At 36.0% G+C, this 12,763-nt stretch overlaps 1 protein-coding gene across 2 annotated transcripts in view; it reads right to left on the reverse strand.

Annotated features, from left to right (window-relative positions):
* SLC17A1 (solute carrier family 17 member 1) overlaps positions 1 to 11,423 on the reverse strand; it is a 73,939-nt gene extending 62,516 nt beyond the window's left edge. For both annotated transcript variants that reach the window (XM_059940707.1, XM_059940706.1), the window contains exons 1-2: positions 11,370 to 11,423; positions 7,621 to 7,705 (exon numbers count right to left, since the gene is read on the reverse strand). In XM_059940707.1, coding sequence (XP_059796690.1) covers positions 7,621 to 7,648 — 28 coding nt within the window. In that variant the 5' untranslated portion in view covers positions 7,649 to 7,705; positions 11,370 to 11,423. The remainder of the gene's footprint in view (positions 1 to 7,620; positions 7,706 to 11,369) is intronic.
* Between the last annotated feature and the right edge of the window lie 1,340 nt (positions 11,424 to 12,763).

Genomic DNA, 12,763 nt, shown 5'->3' on the forward strand with positions numbered 1-12,763 from the left:
TCTCAAACTCTTCCAAAAAATTTCAGAGGAAGAAACACTCCCAAACTCATTCTATGAGGCCACCATTACCCTGATACCAAAACCAGACAAAGATACTACAAAAAAAGAAAATTACAGACCAATATCACTGATGAATATAGATGCAAAAATCCTCAACAAAATACTAGCAAACAGAATCCAACAACACATTACACGAGAAAGTGGTATAGAAGGAAGCTACCTCAACATAATAAAGGCCATATATGACAAACCCACAGCAAACATCATCCTTAGTGGTGAAAAACTGAAAGCATTCCTCTAAGATCAGGAACAAGACAAGGATGTGCACTCTTGCCACTCTTATTCAACATAGTTTTAGAAGTCCTAGCCAGGCAATCAGATAAGAAAAAGAAATAAAAGGAATACAAATTGAAAAAGAAGAAGTAAAACTGACAGTGTTTGCAGATGACAGGATATCTGTACATAGATAATCCTAAAGATGCCACCAGAAAACTACTAGAGCTAATCAATGAATTTGGTGAACTTGCAAGATACAAAATTAATGCACAGAAATCTCTTGCATTCCTAGACACTAACATAGAAAGATAAGAAAGTGTAATTAAGAAAACAATCCCATTCACCACTGCAACAAAAAGAATAAAATACCTAGGAATAAACCTACCTAAGGAGGTAAAAGACCTGTACTCAGAAAACTATAAGACACTGATGAAAGAAATCAGATGACACAAACAGACGGAGAGATATACCATGTTCTTGGACTGGAAGAATCAATATTGTGAAAATGACTATACTACCCAAAGCAATCTACAGATTCAATGCAATCCCTATCAAATAACCAATGGCATTTTTTACAGAACTAGAACAAAAAATCTTAAAATTTGTATGGAGACACAAAAGACCCTGAATAGGCAAAGCAATCCTAAGGGGAAAAAACGGAGCTGGAGGAATCAGACTCCTTGACTTCAGACTATACTACAAAGCTACAGTAATCAAGACAATATGGTACTGGCACAAAAACAGAAATATAGCTTAAAGGAACAGGATAGAAACCCGGAGATAAATCCACGCACCTATGTTCAACTAATCTATGATAAAGGAAGCAAGGATATACAATGGAGAAAAGACAGTCTCTTCAGTAAGTGGTGCTGGGAAAACTGGACAGCCACATGTAAAAGAATGAAATTAGAATACTCCCTAACACCGTACACAAAAATAAACTCAAAATGGATTAAAGACCTAAATGTAAGACCGGATACTATAAAATTAGAGGAAAACATGGGAAGAACACTCTTTGACATAAATCACAGCAAGATCTTTTTTGACCCACCTCCTAGAGTAATGGAAATAAAAACAAATATTAAAAAATGGGACCTAATGAAACTAAAAGTTACTGTACAGCATAGGAAACTATAAACAGGACAAAAAGACAACCATCAGCATGGGAGAATATACTTGCAAACAAATCAACAAAGGATTAACCTCCAAAATATATAAACAGCTCATGCAGCTCAATATTAAAAAAACAACCCAGTCAAAAAATGGGCAGAAGACCTAAATAGACATTTCTCCAAAGAAGACATACAGATGGCCAAGAGGCACATGAAAAGCTGCTCAACATCACTAATTATTGGAGAAATGCATATCAAAACTACAATGAGGTATCACCTCACACTGGTCAGAATGGCCATCATAAAAAAATCTACAAACAATAAAGTGCTGGAGAGGGTGTGGAGAAAAGGGAACCCTCTTGCACTGTTGGTGGGAATGTAAATTGATACAGCCACTATGGAGAACAGTATGGAGGTTCTTTAAAAAACTAAAAACAGAATTACCATATGACCCAACAATCCCACTACTGGGCATATACCCAGAGAAAATCATAATTCAAAAAGACGCATGCACCCCAATGTTCACCGCAGCACTATTTACAATAGTCAGGTCATGGAAGCAACCTAAATGTCCATTGACAGACAGATGGGTAAAGAAGATGTGGTACATATATACAATGGAATATTACTCAGCCATAAAAAGGAATGAAATTTGGTCATTTGTAGAGACGTGGATGCACCTAGAGACTGTCATACAGAGTGAAGTAAGTCAGAAAGAGAAGAACAAATATTGTATATTAACACATATATGTGGAATCTAGAAACATGGTACAGATGAACTGGTTTGCAAGGCAGAAATAGAGACACAGATGTAGAGAACAAACATATGGACACAAGGGGGGAATGTGGAAGGTGGGGGGGTGGTAGTGGTGGGATGAATTGGGAGATTGGAATTGACATGTATACACTAATATGTATAAAATAGATAACTAATAAGAACCTGCTGTATTAAAAAAAATAAAATTAAATTAAAAAAATTAAAATTAAATTACAGAAAAGAAAAAAAACCTACTGTATGATCCAGCAATTCCATTTCTGGGTACTTATTCAAGGAAAATGAAAACACTAACTTGAAAATGTATCTATACCCCCATGTACATTGCAGCACTGTTTACAATAACCAAGATATGGAAACAACCTAAGTATCTACTGATGGATGAATAGATAAAGAAAATGTGGTTATATATATGATGGAAGATTATTAAGCCTTAAAAAAGAATAAAATTCTTTTAATTGAAGTATAGTTGATTTATAATATTATTTTAGTTTCAGGTATACATCACAGTAATTCAATATTTTAAAATTATACTCCTTTTAAAGTTTTTACAAAATAATGGCTATACTTCCTTGTACTGTACAATATATCCTTGTTGCTTATTTATTTTATACATGGTAGTTTGTATCTCTTAATCTCCTAACCCTATCTGGCCCCTTCCCCCCTTCCCTCCTTCCCTCTTCCCACTGGGTAACCACTAGTTTGTTCTCTATATCTGTGAGTCTGTTTCTGTTTTGTTATATTCATTAAATTGTTTTATTCTTTAGATTCCTTATAAGTGGTAATATATAATATTTGTCTTTGTCTGACTTATTTCACTAAGCGTAATACCCTTTAGGTCCATCCATGTTGTTACGAATGGCAGAATTTGATTTTTTAATGGATGAATAACATTCCATTGTACATATATACTACATCTTTTTTATCCATTCATCTGTTGATGGGCACTTAGTTTGCCTCCATATCTTGGTGATTGTAAATAATGCTGCTATGAACATTGGGTACATGTATCTTTTTGAATTAGTGTTTTTATTTAAAAAGAATGAACTCTAGCCATTTGGGACAACATGGATGGACCTCAAGGACATTAACACTAAGTTAAATAGGTCAGACAGAGAAAGACAAATACTGTATGATCTCTCTTATATGTGGAATCTTAAAAAAAAAAGAAATCAAGCTCGTATATACAGAGAACAGATTAGTGGTTGCCAGCGGTGAGGAGGGTGGTACAAACAATGGGTTAAGGAGGTACAAAAAAAGAAAGGACAGAAGGAGGGAAGAAAGGAAGGAAGAAAGAAAAAAATCTGTAGGAAATTATGTGGCTTAATGTCTAAGTAATAAATATGTTCCAGAAAAGTTTGTGCCAATTAGATTTCTAGAAATAAAATTATAACTTAAATTAAGTAGAATTTGTTATTGTGGGTTGAACTTGTTATAACTCAAATAACTGTTATGGGATGTGTGGTAAGCAGAATAATGGCCCCCCCACACACCAAAAACATTTGTGTAGAGAGAGAAACTACGATGACATGTCGGATTGGCATAGATCCAAAAGCACATTTGTTGGCCAGCCTGAAAGAAAAGAGGAGCGAACCTACATTGTTACAACCCAATGGAGGTTATATTTTTAAATTGTCTGTGGTTGGTATAAAGAAATAAATTTGACTTTTAAATATTGACGTTATATCCAGCTAGCTAGCCAAAGTTAGTATTGTTTCTAAAAATTCATCTGCTAATTTGAGAAGGTCTTCTATGTAGGGTGTGTGCAAATAATGACGATTTTATTTCTTCTTTTCCTATCCCCCTGTCTTTAATTTCATGGTCTCACTGGATCAGAAGCACTGGTGTATTACTGATTGCATCAAGCATCCTGGTTTTATGCCATTGCTCCTGATTTACACAGAGTGATTCTAATGTTTCTACATTTTGGATAATGTTTGTTGAAGTTTCTGTTGTAGATATGCTTTATGAAGTGTATTCGTTTTCTATTCCTGTGCAAAAAACATTCACACACTTAATGGCTTAAAACAACACACATTTATTAGCTCATAGTTCTGTAGGTCAGAAGTTTTAGCATGATATGGTTGGATATTCCACTCCTGGTCTCAAAGGCTAAAAGCAAGGGATCAGCCAAGATGGGTTCTAAGGAAAGATCTATTTCCAAGCTCATTCAGGCTATTGGAAGAATTCAGTTTTCCATGGTTGTAGTACAAAAGTTGCCATTTTCCTGCTGGCTGTCAGCTAAGAGCTGCTAGTTTTAAGAGGCTGTGCACATTCCTTCTCACATGGTCCCCTCCATCCCCAAAGCCAGCAAGGTAGAATCTCTCTTATGTTGAAGCCCTCTCATGCTTTGAACCTCTCTAACTGCTCTCTGACCTCTAGACCCAGATTTGAAGAGCTCTCATGATTAGATCAGTCCTACCTGGAAAATTTCCCTATTTTAAGATCAGCTGATTAGGGACCATGATTAGATCTGCAAAATCCCTTCAAGCAGCACGTAGGTTAGTGTTTGCTTAAAAAACTGGAGGAAGGTGTATATATACCAGGAGCCAGGATCTTGTGGGCAGGCTTAGAATTCTACCTACTTCAGTTCACCATCTGGTCCCAGAAGATCCATGTTCATACCGTATGCAAAACATACTCACCCCATTCCCAAGGTTCCTAAAGGTCTCATCTCATTATAGCATCAACTCAAGTCCAAATCCTCATCAAAATCTCATTAGCTCAAATTTCCAAAATCTCATGATCCAAATCATCTAAAACAGGTGTGGATGAGGCTTCTAAAAGTAAACCACCCTTGGTGCAGTATCTATCTGTGGACTTGTGAAACTAAGGACACAAGTTACATGCCCCCAAAACTTCCACTGTACAGTGGTGGGACAGGCACAGAATAACTGATACAGACATTCGAGTTCCAAAGGGTAAAAATGGAGAATAAAAAGGAGTCACTGATCCATAAGAGTTTTGAAGTTCAGCTAGACAAATGTTGAATCTTTCTCAAGGCCTGGGGATAATCCCTGTGGCTCTTGGCTCTGTCCTCTGAGCTCTCTGCTTTGTCCTTTGCACTTTGGCTCCACCCAAGAGTGCAAAGGGGCCATCTTAGAGTTCTGTCCATCACATATTCCTAGTTACTTAATAGTGTTCATTGGGAATGAATGTTAATTTCATAAAGATATTTTTGTATATCTATTGAGATCATCATACAGTTTTCCTCTTTAAATTAATTTGTGTTGAATGACAGATATCTATTTTCTAATATAAAACTATTCTTCCTTTCCTAGGTTAAGTTGGACTTAGTGTTCATGATTTTTAAAAATGTTTTTATAAATTCTTCAATTTGTTTTGCTAATATTTTATTAGGATTTTTGTATCTTTCTAACATACTGTTAATTTTGCTTTTATATATTTGAGGCTATTTTATTTAGTTGCATAAATATTTTTTCAGTAATCTCAATGAATTGAATTTTATATCATTATCCATTTTTGAAGAATTGTTTGAAACAACAGTAAAAGATTTTAAACAAATTAGATAAATCAATAATTAGTTAAATAAATTATAATATATTCATACCAAATTCATATGCAACTCTAAAAAATGATGAGGAAGCTCTTTAGGTACAAATGTGGGATACTATTTAGATATATTAAGTGAAAAGAGAAACATTAGTGCCTGGAAAATAAGTTTTCTGGACTGATTCCCTTTGTAAACAGATAAGAATATTAGATAAAATATATTTAAAATAACATTTCATTGAAAGTGTGGATGATCTGGCAGGAAAGATGAGATATTCAGGCCAAAGATTTTGTGAAGACAGTCTTCAGGGCATAAACTGATCATTGAAGGCAGATTTTACCCTGAAGACATTTGATCTCAGGGGTTTTTTTGGATTCCCAGGGAATGGGGACAACAGGAGTCAGATACCAAAGCCCTGGCAGTGGAAAGGTCTAGTAAGAGACGCCTTCCCTAAACGTTTAGATGCCAAAGACTTACTGAGTCAGTGAAGGGTAAATACACTGCCTCCTAACTTTCCAGGGAGACAGGCAAAAACTTTTACCCTGTTTGAACCTTGGAACTGAGCAGAAGGAAGAAAAGAATGCCTCAGAAATTTAATTATTACCGAGCCCTTCCTTTCACTTTAAACTCACTGGCCTTGGGTCATCTGGAAAACATCTCAGACCACACATGTACACACATACACCAAGATGACTTGCTCCAAAGCTCTCTAAACAACCTAATCCTCACCATGTATGGAGGAGGGCTTCTCATGGTCAGTTAAGGGTGTCCTTTTGTGTTTTGTTTTCCTCTACATTGCTCCAGGAAGAGCATGCTTTACTTCTAAATAAGTCTTGAATTAAAGAAATCATAGGAAATTAGAAAAGAATATAGAAAAATAATATATATATGTGTATATGTATATTTATGTGTAATATATATATATATATGTGTATAACTGAGTCACTTTGCTGTACAGCAGAAATCAGCACAACATTGTAAATCTACTATATTTCAATAAAAAATTTAAAAATCTAAAAATCAAAAAAAAAAAAAAATCACAAAGGGTGTTCTAAAGTGCTTGGGACTGAGTAATGGTAAGATACGACATATCAAACTCATGGAAAGTTAGAGCAAATTGTACACTCCTAAACATATTTATCAGAAAAGAAGAGAGAACTCAAAGACTTGGAAAATGAACAAAGGGACAAACCCAAAGAACCTAAAAGAGAGGAAATGTTAAGCATAAAGGCAGAAATCAATTATATATATATATGTATATATGCTTATATCTTATACATGTTTATATCTTTTATATGTTCATGTATAAATTTGAATATAGATTCAAATTCAAAGGAATATAAAGATATCAAAATTGATACAACAAGAAATATAAAATTTAATAGCCCACTAACATTTATATAAATTGAAAGAGTATGCAATCTGTTGCCCACCCTCTCTTCTAGAATTTTGTCCCCCATGACATGGACCTAACACTAATCTGATAGCAGTAATTCCGTATTGTTTTTCCCCTGCCCTGCTTGAGATAAACAGTTAGTCTAAAAAAATATTCTGTAAATATCCACCTGCTGATATACAAGGGTGCAGCGACGCAAGAACATTCATCCTGCCTCACTTGCATCCATGGATCTGTCTCTTTCTCCTTGAGATAAAACCAAAATAGTGCACCTCTTTCTGATATTCTCCACCAAGTGATAAACTGACAAGTGTATAAGAATCAAAATAACAAAGTGTGAACAATCTAGGTACATGGATTCTTTTATTTAGGGTTTTCTAATGGAAAACCATAGCAGGACTCTCTGTTATTTTTCTTTCACCTCCTTTCCTGAACATTTCTAAGACCCCACACATACATTTATGGACAAAAGCCTCTCACATGGAATCTATGGTGTCATATTTGAGAAGTAGAAAACCTATGTGACAGAGCAGAGAATAATTTCTACCTTTCCTGGGAGGGACCTGATTATCCATTTACATAAGGGTGTTCCGGTTGCTTCTCTTCTTGCTGAAGGGTTTGTTCTCTATCCACTGCAAGTGCAAAACACACTGATGTCAGCATAACTCAGGGAGGAACTGAGCAAAATCCATCTAGCACTCCTCTCTGATTTAAAACATTAATCCAAGGGAAATTTGCTTTGTCATACCAGTACCCTTTCAACTCTATCACGTTCTTGCTTTCACATTTCATTTTTATGATATATTTGTTGATTACTAAATATACAGAAAAGCTGAAAACTATAGAAAACAAACAGATCCTGCTAAACTATAATTCTAAATCCAGTGACGATATCCCTCAAAAGTGAAAGAGAAGTAAAAGTGTCACTGTTTGCAGATGACATGATACTATACATAGAGAATCCTAAAGATGCTACCAGAAAACTACTAGAGCTAATCAATGAATTTGGTAAAGTAGCAGGATACAAAATTAATGCACAGAAATCTCTTGCATTCCTATACACTAATGATGAAAAATCTGAAAGTGAAATTAAGAAAACACTCCCATTTACCACTGCAACAAAAAGAATAAAATACCTAGGAATAAACCTACCTAGGGAGACAAAAGACCTGTATGCAGAAAACTATAAGACACTGATGAAAGAAATTAAAGATGATACAAACAGATGGAGAGATATACCATGTTCTTGGATTGGAAGAATCAACACTGTGAAAATGACTCTACTACCCAAAGCGATCTACAGATTCAATGCAATCCCTATCAAACTACCAATGGCATTTTTTCACAGAACTAGAACAAAAAATTTCACAATTTGTATGGAAACACAAAAGACCCTGAATAGCCAAAGCAATCCTGAGGGGAAAAAACAGAGCTGGAGGAATCAGATTCCCTGGCTTCAGACTATACTACAAAGCTACAGTAATGAAGACAGTAGGGTACTGGCACAAAAACGGAAATACAGATTAATGGAACAGGATAGAAAGCCCAGAGATAAACCCACGCACATATGGTCCCCTTATCTTTGATAAAGGAGGCAAGAATATACAATGGAGGAAAGAGAGTCTCTTCAATAAGTGGTGCTGGGAAAACTGGACAGTTACATGTAAAAGAATGAAATTAGAACACTCCCTAACACCATACACAAGAATAAACTCAAAATGGATTAAAGGCCTAGATATAAGGCCAGACACTATAAAACTCTTAGAGGAAAACATAGGCAGAACACTCTATGACAAATCACAGCAAGATCCTTTTTGACCCACCTCCTAGAGGAATGGAAATAAAAACAAAAATAAACAAATGGGACCTAATGAAACTTCAAAGCTTTTACACAGCAAAGGAAACTATAAACAAGACAAAAGACAACCCTCAGAATGGGAGAAAATATTTGCAAATGAAACAACTGACAAAGGATTAATCTCCAAAATTTACAAGCAGCACATGCAGCTCAATATCAAAAAAACAAACAACCCAATCCAAAAATGGGCAGAAGACCGAAATAGACATTTCTCCAAAGAAGATATACAGATTGCCAACAAACACATGAAAGGATGCTCAACATCACTAATCATTAGAGAAATGCAAATCAAAACTGCAATGAGGTATCACCTCACACTGGTCAGAATGGCCATCATCAAAAAATCTACAAACAATAAATGCTGGAGAGACTGTGGAGAAAAGGGAACCCTCCTGCACTGTTGGTGGGAATGTAAATTGATACAGCCACTATGGAGAACAGTATGGAGGTTCCTTAAAAAACTAAAAATAGAACTACCATACTACCCAGCAATCCCACTATTGGGCATAAACCCTGCGAAAACCATAATTCAAAAAGAGTCATGTACCACAATGTTCATTTCAGCACTATTTATAATAGCCAGGACATGGAAGCAACCTAAGTGTCCATCGACAGATGAATGGATAAAGAAGATGTGGCATATATATACAATGGAATATTACTCAGCCATAAAAAGAAATGAAATTGAATTATTTGTAGTGAGGTGGGTGCACCTAGAGTCTATCATACAGAGTGAAGTAAGTCAGAAAGAGAAAAACAAATACCGTATGCTAACACATATATATGGAATCTAAGAAAAAAAAAAAAAAGGTCATGAAGAACCTAGGAGCAAGATGGGAATAAAGACACAGACCTACTAGAGAATGGACTTGAGGATATGGGGAGGGGGAAGGGTAAGCTGTGACAAAGGGAGAGAGTGGCATGGACATATATACATACCAAACGTAAAATAGCTAGCTAGTGGGAAGCAGCCGCATAGCACAGGGAGATCAGCTCGGTGCTTTGTGACCACCTAGAGGGGTGGGATAGGGAGGGTGGGACAGAGGGAGATGCAAGAGGGAAGAGATATGGGAACATATGTATATGTATAGCTGATTCACTTTGTTATACAGCAGAAACTAACACACTATTGTAAAGCAATTATACTCCAATAAAGATGTTAAAAAAAAAAAAGAAGATGTGGCACATATATACAATGGAATATTACTCAGCCATAAAAAGAAATGAAATTGAATTATTTGTAGTGAGGTGGATGGACGTAGAGTCTGTCATACAGAGTGAAGTAAGTCAGAAAGAGAAAAACAAATACCGTATGCTAACACATATATATGGAATCTAAAAAAACAAAAAGGTTCTGAAAAAAGGAAGATCAGCTCAGTGCTTTGTGACCACCTAGAGGGGTGGGATAGGGAGGGTGGGAGGGAGACGCAAGAGGGAGGGGATATGGGAATATATGTATACATATAGCTGATTCACTTTGTTATACAGCAGAAACTAACACAACACTGTAAAGCAATTATACTCCAATAAAGATTTAAAAAAAAAAAAAGAAAAGAAACTTGAGCTACATGCAAGAATGTGAATGAATTAAAAAAAATGTGAAAGAGAAATAAAGACTATGAAACACATAAAACGTGAGGGAATTTATTGCCAGGAAACCTACCTTGCAGGGAATATGAAAAGAAGTTTTTCAGACAGAAGGAGATTGCTAAAGGTCAGAAACTTGGATGTAAAAAAGAAAGGAAAGATGTCAGAAAAGGAATTAAAGGTAAAATAAATTCCTTTATTTTTCTTATATCTTCATAGAGTTAAAGATCTGCTTTTTAATAGCACCCTTATAAGGAGAGGCAAATCATTCTCCCTACTACCTTGGACAAAACGACTCCTGCTGCCAGGTCTGCCTTTGCTGGTAGGAAGCTCAGAAAAGTGGGCGAATCAAACAAAGAATTTTGACCATATCAGCATATATGACATCAGATGCTCAAAAGACACTTAAAATTCCTAAGATTGGATTTGCAAAGTGCATTTAAATGAGCAGTTTGTCAACTACCATTATTACACATTGGAACATCTGGCTGCTGTGTTTTTCAGTACACACACACACACCACCACCATCACACACATCACGAACGCACATGTACTCTCCACCACATACACACCACTCACAAATACACAAGCACCATCCACTACACAATACACACTTCTCTTTCCTTGTCCATCCACATAACTGTCCAGCTCACATTCATCCCTACGAATTTTTTTTTCTTTCCCTTGTGAAAAACTAGCAAAAATACATATTTTCCCCCCAGATTTCCCCAGATTGCTAAATACCTTTGCTCAGATCTCTAACAAAGGAGCCCTCCTGATGAATCCTTCTGGGGAATTAATTAATTGTAAATTTCATTTAATGAATAGCAGATAAGCATATAGTCACTAACCTGATTCAGGACAGAAAAGCGATTCCTTCTTCCCCTGTGAAGACTTTCCTCTCAACTTTTAAAAATACTGAATTACTGGATTTGCTAATTTCAGCCATTTAAATTCTTCACCATATCTTTTGATCTCCCTAGGTCAAAGTTGAAAACTTAATTTTTAACTTCACTTACATTCTTGCCTTGAATCTTCAGGGGAGGAATGCAAGTCTTAAAGTCATCCAATGGACCAGAAACCTCCTAGAAATCGGCCAGTAATTTCATGACCATGACAGACAGACACCACCAGTCTCTGTCCCTATCAGGAAGTAGAACCTGCCTGCCCCATAAGAGTTTCCAGGATTTTGCTATTGAGGATGGCTCTGTGTGTACAGTACTATTTTGACAGGCATGCTATGGCTTTCTAAATGCCTTATAAATGACCTATTGGCTTTTTCCCCCTTCTTCCCTCCTTTCCCTTCTGCCTCTCCTCTCTTTTCCTCTTCCCTTCCTCTCCCTCCGTCTCATCCCTCCTCCCCCCACACTCCTTTCCTCATCTCTTCCAAAGGTCACATCTGTTTGATATTCAAGCTACTCAGAAAGAGGTACATTTTATTGAGGTGTGTCCTCTGAAGAGTATGAATTCCCTTGTGGCTTCTCCTGCATTGACTGTAAGTTCTGCTGGTTCAGCCTCCTATCTATAGCAGTACTTGGGAGCATTTTACCTTGGAACTCTTTAAAGGCAAACTACTGAGCAGATAGGGACATCTAAACCCTTAAATAAAAAATTTTGCACTACAGTTTCTTACATACTTAAGCATTTAAAATTTTTTTATTGTGCTTTTAAAGTGCCCAATAAATGTTTGGCACATAGAAGATGCTCTATAAATTAAACAAGTTATTTTCTCTCTGAAGAAATGTTGAAATGGAAGTAGAGTCACAGATGTAGAAAACAAGTTTATGGTTACCAGGGGGTAAGGGGGTGAGGGATAAATTGGGAGATTGGGATTGACATATACTCGCTACTATATATAACATAGATAACTAATAAGGACCTACTGTATAGTGCATGGAACTCTACTCGATACTCTGTAATGAACTGTATGGGAAAAGAACCTAAAAAAAGTGGATATATGTATATGTATAACTGATTCACTTTGTTGTACACCTGAAAATAACACAACATTGTAAATCAGCTATACTCCAATAAAAAGTTTTTTAAATGTTGAAAACCCTAACCCATTTGCCCAAGAGACTTTGATGTCTTGTCATATACAGCTGGATTTTTTTTTCTTTTTCTGAAGTCTAGGTTCTGCTGGTTTTCATCTGGCTATTCCAGGATGTTTGTGCTGTTTGTCCTGTCTGACACGAAGGCTGGCAATTTCTGACATTTTCTGGGAAGGGGCCCTTTTATTGATTGA

Source organism: Balaenoptera ricei, chromosome 11 (genome assembly GCF_028023285.1).
Source record: "Balaenoptera ricei isolate mBalRic1 chromosome 11, mBalRic1.hap2, whole genome shotgun sequence".
NCBI lineage: Eukaryota > Metazoa > Chordata > Mammalia > Artiodactyla > Balaenopteridae > Balaenoptera > Balaenoptera ricei.